The sequence below is a fragment of the Pempheris klunzingeri genome, chromosome 6 (assembly GCF_042242105.1).
Source record: "Pempheris klunzingeri isolate RE-2024b chromosome 6, fPemKlu1.hap1, whole genome shotgun sequence".
In the NCBI taxonomy this organism is placed as follows: domain Eukaryota; kingdom Metazoa; phylum Chordata; class Actinopteri; order Acropomatiformes; family Pempheridae; genus Pempheris; species Pempheris klunzingeri.
In genome coordinates this window covers 11,028,040-11,043,730 of record NC_092017.1, presented here as the reverse complement: position 1 = coordinate 11,043,730, position 15,691 = coordinate 11,028,040, and the positions used below count along the sequence as shown (strand labels likewise).

Sequence of the window (15,691 nt, the reverse complement as noted above, 5' to 3'; positions counted from 1 at the left end):
TTGTAATTGTGGGTGAACCTGTCTGCAGATGAATCTCATCCCCCAAAACGAGGTGTTCTTAGGTCCAGGCAGGAATGATAAAAACTTCATTTGGAGAAACCTCTCCAGTCCATCCAATCACTGCATCCTGCCGCAGATTAACAGTTAACTTGACAGTCCTCATGCGTCTATGTGAGCCTGGACAAAGTGCAAAATACTGTCACCAGGACACAAAGGGACTCCTCTGCACAAGAGCGGAGGATACAGAGTGTCTCTTCAGAGGAAGTGTTGATGTTTTAGCCCATTTGATTTTTCTAAAATGATGATGCTTTAAGTTAAGATGACTTCACTGGAGCTCTACACCAAGGTGAGACTTTAGTTGTTTGTTTTTAAAGTGATGTGCCCTTGTTAATTCACTGCTGAGGGGTGCACATTTATGGGTTCTTAAAAGAGGAGTAACGACTACAACGCTGATAATGACGTGAGTGTTATTGTATTTTTATGGATTACTAGTGTGTGTTAACCAGCCTTTCCCAGTTGTGTTAATTTTCATAAAATCTGTCCAAGTACACAAATGATTACCTTTCCTGATTGTTGTGTGTGTGTTCTTTAGCCAAAGCACCTTATTTTCTCTGTTTCTGTAAACTTGCTCAGTAATGTAGAAAACTGGTATTCAAAGCATTGCTGAAAAGCTTAAATTTGTAAAATGGACACATTAATACGTGAATTAGATATGTTAAAAGTAGATAATGGCTAATCCATGCAGGCCATTTAAAGTAGGATGACCAGTGTTAATTTTTAACACTGTTTAGGAGCCCTTTATGCTGATGGGGGACAAATATCTTGTCTGGGTGGGGCCAGGAAGTGTTACATGTACCTGAACAGTGTCGGGAGAGAAAATAGGTCTAGAACATGCAGAGTGTGTTCAACCCGCAGTGCCTCTCTCCCTCTTTATAATAATTCACTCTGAATCTGAACATATCTGTGCCTTTGCTAGGGAGCGAGCGTGTGGATTCCTGACCCAGATGCAGTGTGGGTGTCAGCCCTTCTCCTCCAGGACTACAGTCCTGGAGAGAAGCATCTCCTGCTGCAGCTCTCTAATGGAAAGGTGAGACGCGCAGCGCCGTGATACTATCCAAAAATCAGTGTTAATGCTCAGGTATCATGGACCCCATAAACAACATCATGCTAAACTCCAGTGTTGTCTCTCTATTTTTACAAAACAATGAAAAGTTCCCATAACTTCTCTCTCCTATACTAGGAGGCCCGTTACCCAGTGGTGTCCCCCTCTGATCTCCCTCCACTGGGGAACCCCGACATCCTGGAGGGTGAAAATGATCTCACAGCTCTCAGCTTCCTCCATGAACCTGCAGTCTTGCACAACCTCCGGGTTCGATTCCTGGACTACAGCAGCATCTACACCTACTGTGGTGAGCTGTGAATGGTTAAAAGTCAGATAATCAAGGGGGAGATTTAAGTAAATCTTGGCGTGATTGTCCAACCTAAGGTCTTTGAGATATGTGATGGCAAAGAGCCAGAAACAGGAAGCTCCTGTGTGCTTCTGTCTGGAGGATTGTAGCTTGTAATGTCGACTTTATTACAGTGGGTCAAAGGCTGAGCCAGGGAGGCAACTCCCTCACTACTACTTGTTTTAGATATAATTACATATTTCCTGTTATTTAGATGATGTAATATTGTTAAAGAAGGGTTTTCTCAAAGTCACTCAAAATCACATTTACTTTAAATTTGTGTAGTTTTGCCATAAAAATGTATGTGTTTTAGTCTTATATCCCTATAAAATGGGAAAGGTTGTCTTTTGCTATATTTTGAAGTGCATTTTCTATATATATATATATATATACATATAAAACTAAAACTATTTATTTTTACAACCTTTATGTCAATACCCACACTATTGTGCTGATGCTCGTTTCTTTTCCTGTCCCTGCAGGTATCGTGTTAGTGGCCATCAATCCTTATGACCAGCTTCCCATATACGGAGAGGAGGTGATTGATGCTTATAGTGGTCAGGACATGGCCGACATGGAGCCTCACATCTTTTCTGTGGCCGAGGAAGCATACCGCACCATGACCAGGTCAGAGGTCGAAAATATCCCGTACTCTCTTATTTATTCTGCAGCCCTGATGCTCTCAGCAGAACTCCACTACACGGGATTTTATAGTCACACTATCTGTGTGTGCAGGGAGGAGAAAAACCAGTCTATCATCATCAGCGGGGAGTCTGGCTCGGGGAAAACGGTCTCGGCCAAATTCACCATGCGATACTTTGCTGTGGTTGGAGGAGCAGCACAGCAGACCAGCGTGGAGGAGAGGGTTCTGGCCTCCAACCCAATAATGGAGGTGACTGGTGGTTGAACAGATTTGTAACTTTGGAGTAAAGATTTTCCTGTCAATTATGTTTGGTTTTTTTTTTATGATACAAACAACCCACACTTTTGTCTACAGTCTATTGGGAATGCTAAAACCACTCGAAATGACAACAGTAGTCGTTTTGGGAAGTACATTGAGATTGGCTTTGGCAGAAAAGGGGACATCATTGCAGCAAACATGAGGACGTATCTCCTGGAGAAGTCAAGGGTCGTCTTCCAAGTAAGCTCTCTTTAGCCAGAGTGATGCTAAAAAAATATTTTTTGCACATTATATCAGTTAAAAGATGAAATGTCACACCTACAAATGTTCATGAACTTTGTCTATACGTCAATGTGTGTGTAAGACCTCAGCAGAGAGGAACTACCACATCTTCTACCAGCTGTGTGCCTCTAGAGAGTTGCCTGAAATGAGATCCTTCAAGTTGGGTGAGACTGAATCATAGCCGACCCCCTCAGCTTGTCCTCGAAATATTGCCAAGTCTACATTTTTTCCCATTTACTGTGTCCATAATGCGTTATTATAATGCCCGTGTTGCATCCAGTCTGACTGTGTGTTGTGTTTTCCCCTCAGAGGCACCTGAGCATTTCAGATACACCAACCAGGGAGGAGAGACGCACATTCCTGGTACTGATGATTTGTCCGACCTGGAGCGGACTCGCAATGCTTTCACTGTACTGGGTAGAGTATTTACATTCTCTCTCTCTCTCTTTCTCTCTCTCTGTCACTCACACTCACACACACACACACACACACACGGTATGTTTCGCTATCTTTATGCGGACTTCCCGTAGGCACAATGTATGTGGTAACTAAAAAAACACTAACCTGTCCCTGACCCTAACTTTAACCATCACCAAACTGATATTTTGACGCTTTAGTTTTGTCAATAACAACAACAAAAGATCAGAAAATGTTGTTCTCTCAGTGGGGTCCATCCAAATGGCCCCTCAAGACACACACACAGACAATGTCAACTCTCAGATGTGTGAGGATGCTGCTGCTAGATGTTTATATAGTTGAATCATGTCCTTAGTTGTGAAGATAAAACAAAATTGTTATTTGCTCAAATTGCAGGTGTGCAGCCTGACCAACAGATGGAGCTCTTCAGGATCCTGGCATCTGTTCTGCACCTGGGAAATGTCAACATCCAAGTCATTGGGAGAAGTTCTGAGAGGGGTTATATTGATGTAAGAATGTGTACTCTGTGTCTCCTCTCTCCTGGAGGGCTCTAGTTTCTCTCAGCTATCATCCTGCAACACTGCAGGAGGTATACCTGAGTCCTTTGTTTTTCCTCAGGCGGACGACCGCTCTCTGGCTGTCTTCTCCAAGCTGTTAGGAGTGGATGGACCTCAGATGGCTCACTGGTTGTGTCATCGCAGACTGGCTGTAGGGGGAGAGATGCTGGTCAAACCCATGTCTGGTCAGCAGGCTCTGGAAGCCAGAGATGCACTGGCCAAACATATATACGGCCAGCTGTTTATATGGACTGTCCAGAGGCTCAACTCTGCTCTGCGCACCCTAAGGGGACAAACCAAATCCTTTATAGGGGTGCTAGACATCTATGGGTGAGCTTTGTGACACTGGATGCAAATTGTTTTTGTGACCTTATTCCACTCTAAAGTTTGTTTTATTGCACCAGAAATATTATGCAGGGTTCTGAAGTGTGTTTGTCACGTCTTCAGTGTGTTGTCACAAAGATGGACTGACTCGTTTTCTCTCTCGGAGCAGGTTTGAGACGTTTGAAAGGAACAGTTTTGAACAGTTCTGTATAAATTATGCGAATGAAAAACTGCAACAGCAATTCAACAGGGTAAGTCATGTGACAAGCAGAAATGTCTGTCATCACAAACTGATTTGAGTTGAGATTAATTGAGTAGTAATACTACAAATATTGCAGCAACAGATTATTCTTCCCATAACTTTCTTTCATTGTTAGCTTCAGTTTCAGGTCCATCTTGCTTTCAATTTTGTAAGTTGAGCTCTGAGCCTGGTTCTGTTCGAGGTTTCTTCCCATTAAAGGGGACTTTTTCCTGCCACCGTTGCCTAATATGTAATACCTGATTGTTGATCATGTGGGGATTCTTGAATCCTTAATTTTGAATTCCTGAATCGTTGGGTCTCTCTCTTAATTAAAGAGTTTGGTCTAGACCTGCTCTTTATGGAAAGCTTCTTGAAATAACGCTGTTATGAATTGGCGCCATATAAATAAAGATTGATTGATTGAAGTTAATGCACATTTTAATGCATGTGCTCATGCTCTCCTGCAGTGTTGTGCACTTTTCTAGGAGTGAAAAGTTTCAAAAATCTCATTATATTTTTCTGATTTTAAGGAGATTTAAGGTTTGTTTTCCTCATAGTTAAAAATGTTCCGTCTCGGCCTGTCTGTTTAGAGAGAACCAACGCAGACTGTGTCCTCAGTGTGATCATCTGCTCCTCATAGCCGAGGTGGCCTGACAGTGTTGATCCTTCCAGGCAGTTTTTATCCTCAGGACGCTCACATCGTCGGCCTCCTTGAACTATCTGTCACTGCAGTTGTTTTCATTTTGTCTCAATCTTTCCGTTTTATATTTTTGTTTTGTGTTTGGCGGCAGCATGTGTTCCACTTGGAGCAGGAGGAGTACATCCGTGAAGAGCTGGCCTGGAGCAGGATCGAGTTCAGTGACAATCAGCAGTGCATCAATCTCATAGAGGGACAACTGGGCCTGTTTGATCTTTTGGATGAGGAGTGCAGGGTCAGTCATGCTGTGTCTCACTCTCCCCCTGTCTGTCTGAATCTTATTTTTTTATCTTTTCTTACTCTTTACTTTCTATTCTCCCACAGACACTCACACACACACATACACTAAGTTAAAGATGTCAGCTTTTATTTTAAGCACTGGATGTCTATTTATTTTTGATCAGATGCCCAAAGGTTCAGATGAGAGGTGGGTGCAGAAGCTGTATGACCAACACCTGACCAGCAAGCCCCACCCTCACTTTCGGAAACCTCGAATGTCCAGCAGTGCCTTCATCGTTCTGCACTTTGCTGACATGGTGAGTGGTGAAGGTCAATGCCATTTTTCGGCGAAAACTGGACAGAAACTGTAAACATTAGTAACACTCACTGACAATTTGAAGTAACTTCTTCTCCCACCAGGTGCAATATGAATGTGATGGCTTTTTAGACAAGAACCGAGATACAGTCTTTGAGGAGCTCATTAACATTCTCAGAGCAAGTCAGGTAGACATGTGTCGCATATTTGCACGTTTCACAAGTTTATTTCATTTCTGTGTGGCTTGGTGATGACTTGCGACTTGTGTCTGTGTGTGTGCGTTCATGTGTGTGTCAGTCTGAGCTGGTGGCCGAGTTGTTCCAGCAGCAGGGAAATGTGTCCTCAGTGGCTAATGGAAGTGTTCGCTCAGGGAAAAGAGCCACCAGAGAGCATAAACTCACAGTGGGCTTCCAGGTGAGCTGCTACAGCTGCATCCTTGTGCTTTGTGGATTGAATAGTGAATTTGTCTTTTAACACTATGCTTTTGTTCATTGTGCTTCGTTTTGGTGCGTTTCAGTTCCGTCAGTCCTTACAGATGCTAATGGACACGCTCAACAACACCACTCCTCACTATGTACGCTGCATTAAACCCAACGACCTCAAAGAACCTTTTATGTATGTCTTTGCTTGGCTTGTCTTCACAAAATTAAAGGCTTATGCATTTGATTTTGTGTTTTCCCTCACTCACAAACATGCATCAAGCAATCTAACAGCTTTGCTTTGCTAGGTTTGATCCCCGGAGGACAGTCCAGCAGCTGAGAGCCTGTGGGGTGCTGGAGACAATTCGCATCAGTGCTGCAGGTTATCCGTCCAGGTACTGAGCTCAAGAGTATGAGAGCTTGTTGTGTAAAGAAAGTTCTACAAAAGACTTTTCTTCTTCTCTTCTATGTCTTGGAAGAAAGAGACACATGGACCAGACTCTGATTCCAAAAGCACCTTAATCTTAAATCTTAAAGGGATACACCAGTTTTTTTTTTTTATAACTGCAGCTGTGGTTAATAGGCTTTACATTAGTTACAAATATAAGTGATACATATCAATAATGTATAAATATAAGTAATAAAGGTTGATATTATATAAATATATATCTTAGATATATTTCCTACCTTTAGGCTGCATTTGCTTCAGTTTGTGACAATATGTTATACAGATACATTAACAGAGACGTACTTGAGATAGATAATCCTTGACAATGACACTTTAATTGTCTTTTTGTTCAACATTTCCAATATCCAATGGACATTTTTATGCAGAGTCAAATTATGTCAATTGAATAGAAATAGAAGAAGAGACCAAAAGAAAAGGACAGAACGGTTTTCTCTAAGACGTCTGTTCAAAATCTTTGCTTCCAGATGGACGTACGAGGAATTCTTCAGCAGATACCGTCTTCTGCTTCGAGGCCCTCAGAGGCAAGAACAGGCCCAGGCTCTGTGCAGACAGGCTCTGCCTCAGCTCATCCCAGACCCAGACCAGTACTGCTTTGGAAAGACCAAAGTATTTTTCCGAGCCGGTCAGGTGGCTCTTTTAGAGAGGCTGAGAGCTGAGAGGCTGCGTGTCGCTGCTGTGATCATCCAGAGCCGAATCAGAGGATGGCTGGCACGGATTAGATACACCAGGGTCTGCTGGGCAACTGTCACCATACAGAGATACTGCAGAGGGACTCTGGCCAGACGGTGAGGATGGAAAAAGATAATTGTGTGTCTGTGAGAAAGATGTGAACATTTTTAATGCTGGTATTCCTTTATATTACAACACAACTTCACACACACTTTATTTCTAGAAAGAAAATGAGTTCAGTGGTAAAATATTATATATATATTGTTGAAGATATTCATCTTTTATGTAGAATGAAGCCAGGTTTATGTTTGGCACTATTTCAGGAGAGCCTACAGTGTATTTTACACTTCACAATAACTTGTGAAAACTAGAAACATACTGCCAGGATTTTCGTTTATCGGTCCTCAAGAACACATTGTCAGACATAGCCCAAAACTTAAATGTTCTGCACTTAAATTTCTTCTTTCGGCTTTGGCTGCAGACTGGCCCTGACCCTGCGCTACTCCAAAGCTGCTTTAGTAATCCAGAAGACGTACCGCATGGTGGCGGTCAGACAGTTGTTCCTCATGATCCGACAGGCCACCGTCACCATCCAGGCCTTCAGCAGGGGCACACTGGCACGCCGCAGATACAGACTGGTCTGTATCGCAACTTTAACCACCACATGACAGAGATAAGATTGTCAGAGATGAGTTAATTGTGATAGACAGACATAGCCTGGATTGATGAAAAATTTAAACCCTATTCTCCCTCCTCAGTTGGTGGCAGAGCGAGCTGCCGTGTTGCTTCAGGTGAGGGTGCGTGGGTGGTTGGCGAGGCAGGCGTACAGGCGAGTACGTGCGGCAGTGGTGTTCATGCAGTGCTGCGTGCGCCGCAGGGCTGCCAGGAGAGAGCTGCTGAAACTAAAGACCGAGGCCCGCTCAGTGGAGAGGTACAGGGAGCTCAACAAGGGCATGGAAGTCAAACTGATGCAGCTGCAGCTGAGAGCAGACCAGGAGGTGGGTGAAGGGAGTTTGATCCTGTTGTGTGATCCTTGTAAGCTGTAAAACTCCTGACATGAGGTCATTCTATTTTATATTCTCACAATATAGTTGTGTTTATTTGTGTACAGGCGAGGGAGAGCGCAGCTTTGAGAGAAACCCTGCAGGCAGAGCGAGAGGTCTCCAGTGCTGAGCTGCAGGCTTTGAGGGCGACGATACAGAACCTAGAGAAACAGGAGAAGCCTCAGCCCTGCCCCGTCATCAGTGAGAAGGAGGTGGAGGAAAGAAGGAGAGCGGAGGAGAAGGCTGCCCAGGAGATCCTCCAACTCACACACGTAGGTCTACCAACCCAAGAATAACCTGACACATTTCAAACTGTGCTGCTGATTGTGATATTATTAGGAGAGAAGAATACCAGTTGTCATGAAATAAACATTCCCTTTTCCTTGACCAGCTATTGCAAGCTTGGTGTATTATGATTTTCAGGATTTTAATTGTTTGCTCTAATTCTCATTGTAAGGAGCTGCAAACTGTGCAGAGAGAAAAGGAGAGTTCATGCAAAGAGAGAGAGGATCTCTCTGCTCGCCTGCTTGAACAAGAAAAAGCCCAAGAAGGTAGTTTCTAACTTAGCAGCATCACACAGTCTGCATTACCTCAGAAGTAAACCCTTAGTCTTCTTTCTCTCTGTGCTTTTCTGTGTGTGTGTGTGCAGAGTGTGTGCAGCAGGCTGTGTCTCAGATGAGTGCAGCTCTGAGGGCAGAGCTGGATGAGGAGAGGAGAAAGTATCAGGGTCTCCTGAGAGAGTTCACCAGACTGGAGCAGAGATACGACAACCTCAGGGAGATGAGTCTGCTCACTGAGGTTCATAATTACACCACACTCAAATGGTTCGACAAAAATACCATTTTGGTCTAAAACTCACCCAAAAAACCTTTCCTCTCAACAGCGCGCCAAGGGCCACAGAAGGACAGATTCCACCCAGAGTCTGAGCTTCGAGCCTTCCTCCCCCACTCCTCTATCACCCCAGTCCCTCACCCCACTCTCCCTGTCACCCTTCCCATCTGCCTTCCCTTCCCCGGAGGAGGTCCGCAGGGTCAGCGTGACGTCTCCCTCCTCGGAGAGGAGAGTCTCAGTGTGGAGCTCTGAAATGCCAATGGTGAGATTGAAGAAAGCAAAACAAAACTCAAAGAGACATTTGACAACACTTGATTGACACACATTGATCTCATCATGTCAGGTAATAGAATATCACATTGTGCTCATGTTTGCACTGACAGGAGCAGCTGATGGAGAGGATGGACGTGTCCAAAGACCCGGCAGTGAAGATGAAAGGAGAGGACCTTGCCCATGCTTACGATGCTGTGCGAGTGGCCAACAAGTCAGTCTATCACTCACTCATCCCTATTAATGTATCACCTCGCCCCCCTTCAGTTTTATCCTATGATTTATATTTGGCTGAATAACTCTGCGGTCCTGGTCTGTGTCAGGTTTCTGGAGAGCCAGTTGCGTGGCCAGCGCAGTCAGTGGGAGGAGGAGCTGGAGGCTCTGAGGTCCCAGCTTAATCAAGCGATCTCTGCGTCGTCCTCAACCGCACAGCAACAGGTATGGACTTATTAAAGCAGGCGTCTGTGGTGCATGAAGAATCCTCAGTTGGTAGAGATGTTTGTCTAGAGAGCCAGAAATCCAAAATGTAGGTGTGTTTGTGTGTAAATGAACTGCAGGAACTACTAGAGGCCAGAGAGCAAGAGTGTGTGAGACTGAGGAGAGAGCTGAAGGAGATTAGAAACACAGTCTCACTCAGACGTCTCCTGACACAAGGTAAGACTTCATCAGGTCGCCTACGAAGTTGTTGTGATATGAAAGTCTTCTGACTCATTAAATATAATCCGTTTTTTTTTTTCAGTTCAGTGGGATTTATTAGGATAAAACAGCTTTACAAACAGTGCCAAAGCATAAAAAATACAAATAAAAAGCTAAATACAGTAATTTGAACAGTATACAATGATACGAACATTAGTACAGCATTAAAATTGATTAGTTTATTATGTATGCACTGTATACAGCATATCATCTTATATATCCTCTATTTATACATATAAATTATATATATTATACATTACATTATGACATTATCACTAATTACATTATTATTTCAGTCATTTTGTCGTAGTTTATACAAGAACCTTAAATTCAGAGCTTTTGGTTTGCCTCACACTTTTAGAATAAAGTGTTTGATGATCTCGCTGTTTTTCTTCAGAACTGAGAAGAAAATATGAATAGTTTCCCCTTGATATCACAGTGTGTTTGGATCATTAACTCATATTGCTCGTAGAAATAATTCCATTACAATGTACTCTTATCATTAGAGAAATATCAAATATCAAAAGTTCATGTTAAAGTTAATGTATAAACTTAAATGCAACACATAAAGTATTAACCCTCCAGTTATTAAATCTCTGTAATCTCTTTCCAGTTCTCCCGTCAGCTTTCACCCCAGAGACCTCGTCCTGTCCATCCCGACCGAAGCCAGCGACGGTCACTGGTCTGCTGGAATGTAGGAAAAAAGATGAAGCCAAGCTAATCAAGAACCTCATCACAGGTGAGATTAGAGACCTGCCCACCTCACTCATCTTCATCAGCGTCATCTTTTCTTTATCCACAGAGCTGCTGGAATCAACCAAAGTGTTGAGGAGTTTCATGAGTGGAAAGATCACGATACAGAATGCACTTTTTAATGTTCAGTTGTTCTGTGTGTTTGGTTTTCAGATCTTTTTCTTGATGGCAAACTGATTTGACAGGCACAGATCAGATGAAACCACAAAGCTTTCCCCTTTAGAGCAACATTTAAAAAACCAACACGCTGTTCTCTGAACCGCAAATCATTTCATGTTGACATTAAGCTGGTAAATACTGTATATTTAAGAGGAAACGTTTAGCTCTCCAACCAATATTTTGTCAGAAAACAGTGAAATAAATCCCATTATGTTCCTGATGTCTTCAAATAGTGTGTTTTGTCTGATCAACCATCCAACCCCCCCCAAAAATCTTCTTTTTATTGTCACATAAGACAAAGAAATGAAGCAAATTTTCACAATTGGAACAAGGGCATTATAAAAATTTTTCAGCAAAAAAAAAGTTCAGCAAAAAAGTTGCTGGTTAATTTTCTGTCAATTGATTAATCAACCGATCCTTGGTCTCCTACGACAGCTGCAAACCTGTGCATGGGATAGCGAGTGCATCCAAGTACTGTGTGACTGCAAGAACAAACTTTTACTGTAACTAACTCTCCTATAACTGACAAATGTGACCTGGCCGTGTTCGCTCTGCCATTTGCTGCTCTCTCTCTGTCTGTGGTCCAGATATTCGTGTTGACAGCGCCCTGTCTCTGCCTCCTGGTCTGCCTGCCAGCGTGCTCTTCCTGTGTGTTCGTCAGGCCGACTGCAGCGGAGACCAGACTCACACTCGGTCACTCTGTAGCGCTGCTGTCACTGCTATGAAGGCAGCTCTGAAGGTAACCTGTGTCCTGAATCTGCTTTGTGTACCATATGGTTGAGGCATATGATGAATAAGGGCAGATCACCTCATGTCAGGCAGGCTGTCTCTTCCAGAGAGGCATCAACAACTGACTTTGAATCACTTTCATGTGATTGTTTTGCCCTGTGTGTGTCCAAGTCCAACAATCCCTCCCCTAATGAGAAACTAAACCACAATCAACCTCAAATGCCTCAATTCATTTGGCTTCACTGGAATGACTGCGTACAATACAACGATGTCACAGCATGGTAACACAATCTATACAATCATAATAAATATAAATAAAATAAACAATGTAAATAAACAGTAACAATGCATTGACTAAAGTAGGTCAGTCTCACACACACACATATACAACACACACACTTAAGAAGACATTAATAATTTTTTTTATTATATCACATTAGTGTTGATCTCCAAGTGACTGTGTGACCTGCTCTCACTTTATCTGTACCTGCAGAAACATAGCAACGATGTAGATATGACAGCTCTGTTGCTGAAAAACGCCTGTCTGTTTCACGACCTGTTGGCCCAGCACTGCCCAAAACAGGTAGGATGAACATGTATTTATTGTTACTTACATTTTATTGACTGGGAGCATCTTTGTCGCTAAAAAACAGTGAAAAACCACAGTGCTGTGATTTATTCTCATCATGCACACAGCCTGTTCTCCGATGAATAGGATTAATAGAAGAGACTTGTTGTACTAGTTGGGAATTTATTGGTTTCTGACTACAGAAATCTCACTACATTTTGCTGTATGAATGTTTGACTGGATTAATTACTTTTCAGACCCTTGACTCAGCTGAACTGGTTCCACTGACCACAGATCTGAGTGACTTGATCCGCACGCTGAGTGACCTCCGTATCCAGGCCTACCAGCAGCTCCTCTCCATCACTGAGAAACGCCTACAAACCATCATAGGTACCACTGCAGTGAAGACTATGATGCCGTTAACTCTCTCCCCTCCACCGCTCTTCTTCCCTTACCTCCTGCTCCCTCTGTCCTTCAGTCCCTGCTCTGCTGGAGAGCGAGACCATCCCAGGTCTGTCTGGCTCTGCTGTGAAGTTGGTAGCGTCCAGGAAGCGAGCAGGCTCAGACCCCAGGACCGTAGGAGGCGATGCTCCCACTATGGCGTCGGTGCTGAGGGAGCTGGGAGCCCTTCACACTGCTTTGTCCCATCAGGCTTTGCCCCTGACGCAGATGGAGCAGGCCTTCCACCAACTCACCTACCTCATCGCTGCCTCCGCTCTCAATAGCCTGCTGCTGAGGAAAGACATGTGCTGCTGGAGTCGTGGCTTGCAAATACGGTAGAAACGTTCACAGATAGATGTGTTAACAATTTTTCGTATCATGTACCTTGAATTTTGTTATTGATTTAATTTAATATAACTGAATGTATTTAAATCAAATATATTTAGATTCAATTTAATTAAATTATTGTAAATTAATTTATTTGTGTTACTTAAACTGAATCAATTGAACTGTTTTTAAAATTCAAATTCGATTTAGTTGAATCTAATCTAATTTAATGTATTGAACTAGATTTTTAATTTGATGTAGTTTAAAGGCAGCTGCCAATGAATTTTCAGGAGTTTTTTTCAAGAGTTTCATCTCTACTCCTGATGAACAGCTCACTTTACATTAGGAAGAGAAAATATAAGATGCACATCTTGTCTGTTTAATGCAAGACAGCCTCACAATCAGTGACAAGTGACATTTTGTTGCAAAGCTAACACATGTAATTCAACATATGCATTAAGGTGTTAAAAAATATAAAGAGGTGTGTTCTGTTTTGGGCACCGCTTCATGAAAGTGTTCCTGTGTTTCTATTATTGTGTCCTCCTTTTGTGTGTGAATATATTTGTAATCAGCTACTCTTTCTCTTGTCACCAAGCTATAATGTGAGCCTGCTGGAAGAGTGGCTGCGGAGCAGAGGCCTGCAGGCAGGGGGCGCCGTGGCCTCACTAGAGCCCCTCATCCAGGCGGTTCAGCTGCTGCAGGCTGGGAAGAAGACAGAGATGGAGGCACAGGCCCTTGTTCAGACCTGCACTGCCCTGTCCAGCCAGCAGGTGGGTCTCTGTCTATCTCCATCTGGCCTGAGGAGGAAGGGGAAAATGTTTGTGCAGTGTAAAGTGTAAATGAACAATAAATAACCTCCTGATGGTATCTGCTTTGTTTAACAGATCGTGAAGATTCTGACCCTCTACACTCCCCACAGTGACATTGATGAAAGAGTCACACTGAATTTCATTCGAACTGTGCAGGTACCTACAGCTGCAAGGTGTCACGCCTTCGCTTTAAAGTAGTGTGCCTCCTCATGTGACTGCTCTCATGTCTTCGCTCCTCTAGGGCCTGCTGAAAAGCCACTCTGACGGTCAGCCTCCACAGCTCCTAATGGATGTGAGGCGAGTGTTTCCTGTCACATTTCCCTACTTGCCTCCGCCCGTCCTCCATGCTGAGCAGTTAGTCATCCCAGACTCCCTCAAGATCTCCTTTCTACGCAGAGTATAAAAAAAACAGGATGTCCAGCCTCTTCAGTGGGGCCCCTTTGCAGAAAATATATTAATGCTTTAGCTCATTTGAACTATTGAATTTAGTCCTTTTAAAACTTCCAGGAGGTATTGTTAACTTAATTCCTCTCAGATATATTTTAGTGGCATTAACTTGTTTAATTAATCCGTTTTAGTGGAATAGCCTGTATACTGCAGAAGGTCTTAGGTGTAAGTTTAGATTGTATGAATGCTAATGGAGAGCAGAAATTTAAGGAATTTATTTAATAAAACGGTAGTGAAGATTTGGATAAAATCAACATTAGGCAGTTCTGATGTCAGAAATAGCAAAAACGCTGCTATATCTCAGTATAGTTGGACAAACAAGGAATGAAATGTAGCTTTTTTTCATATTTTATTGGAAGCAGAAACACAATGAGACTGCAGTCCCAGTAACCTCAACCCCCAATAAGAACGACCAGAATAAAAAAAAACCCAAAAATTAGAAACATCTTGTGTATAAAAAAATTCTCATGCGAGTACTTTGTACCACTACACATCATCAGTAATACATATTTATATATTCACAAACATTTGAAAAATAGAAAACAATAATGAAATATCAAAATAAAGGAGACAACAATTGGCAATTAACATCAAATAATTATGCGTGCTGGCACAATACATTTTTTTCTTTTTGTTTTATTGTTCCTATCATGCACCACCTCTGGAAGTACAGGACCGGCGTCGCTGTGCAGGTGTCTGTCTGTGTGGCCTGGTCAGCTAGACAGAGCAGGTCATGCATGTCTGTCCACTTTGTGTCTGTGTGCTTTTCATTGTGCTTCTACGTTTATCCCCGCCCCTTAGCTTCTCTGTGCATTCCTGTCCAACATGCCAGTCTGATACCCCAACACGCAAATGCAGCCTCTGAGGGAGGAGGAGTCTCCTCGACTAACGTATCATTGTCAACAGCAATAAATAAAGATTTTGTTCGTGGCATTTCCAGCTATGTGACAGTTGTGTACCTGTTGAAGTTCTCAAAAGACAGATGTGCAGATGTCCCTTTGAATAAAAGACCTTGTACACACCAGAGAGTGACACAACATGTTTAGATTTAGTTTAGTGAGATGGGTAATTTTCCTTACTATCTATATATTATATATGGCCATACGTCTATATCGCCATATATAATCATAGTGTAAAAGTCAAAAGCTAACGGTGTATTTATTTGGGTCTTAATCAAGCCCATTAAATGATCAGATTTGTGCAAATTGCTTGTTTTTCATCTCCAGTGTGTACACGGCCTTCCTGTATCTTTCAATAATAGCTACATATCCAGATTGGGCGCAAACACACACACACACACACACACACACACACACACACACACACACACACACACACACACACACACACACACACACACACACACACACACACACACACACACACACACACACACACACACACACACACACACACACACACACACACACACACACATAATTCCCAACTGCCCAGTCGCCCAGAGCTAAATTCATAAATTCAAGTCTACAAAAGAGCAGCAAACTTCACTTCACATAGTCTCACATGTGTTTGTTACATCCGAGCTATTTACAATGCCCAATGACAACAATCGCTCTCTCTGTTCCACCTTATTTCCCTCTGCGCTGAAAAGCTGCACAAACAAATCTCAGTCTCTAACCAGCTCTACTACAGCTGTGA

At 42.8% G+C, this 15,691-nt stretch overlaps 1 protein-coding gene across 1 annotated transcript; it reads left to right on the top strand.

Annotated features, from left to right (window-relative positions):
* The first annotated feature begins 250 nt into the window (after nt 1–250).
* Nucleotides 251–15,233, top strand: LOC139203198 (unconventional myosin-Va). Its single transcript, XM_070832876.1, has 35 exons — nt 251–346; nt 977–1,087; nt 1,241–1,409; nt 1,931–2,075; nt 2,184–2,340; nt 2,446–2,589; nt 2,714–2,795; nt 2,941–3,048; nt 3,445–3,557; nt 3,667–3,935; nt 4,099–4,180; nt 4,962–5,102; nt 5,272–5,403; nt 5,507–5,590; nt 5,700–5,816; nt 5,920–6,017; nt 6,130–6,216; nt 6,755–7,075; nt 7,441–7,597; nt 7,718–7,957; nt 8,071–8,274; nt 8,460–8,553; nt 8,652–8,800; nt 8,886–9,095; nt 9,217–9,317; nt 9,427–9,541; nt 9,661–9,757; nt 10,413–10,538; nt 11,299–11,450; nt 11,934–12,023; nt 12,266–12,398; nt 12,487–12,784; nt 13,372–13,546; nt 13,661–13,741; nt 13,827–15,233. The coding sequence occupies exons 1-35, from the start codon at nt 320–322 to the stop codon at nt 13,986–13,988; spliced, it is 4,971 nt and encodes a 1,656-aa protein (XP_070688977.1). The 5' UTR covers nt 251–319; the 3' UTR covers nt 13,989–15,233.
* Nucleotides 15,234–15,691: the final 458 nt, after the last annotated feature.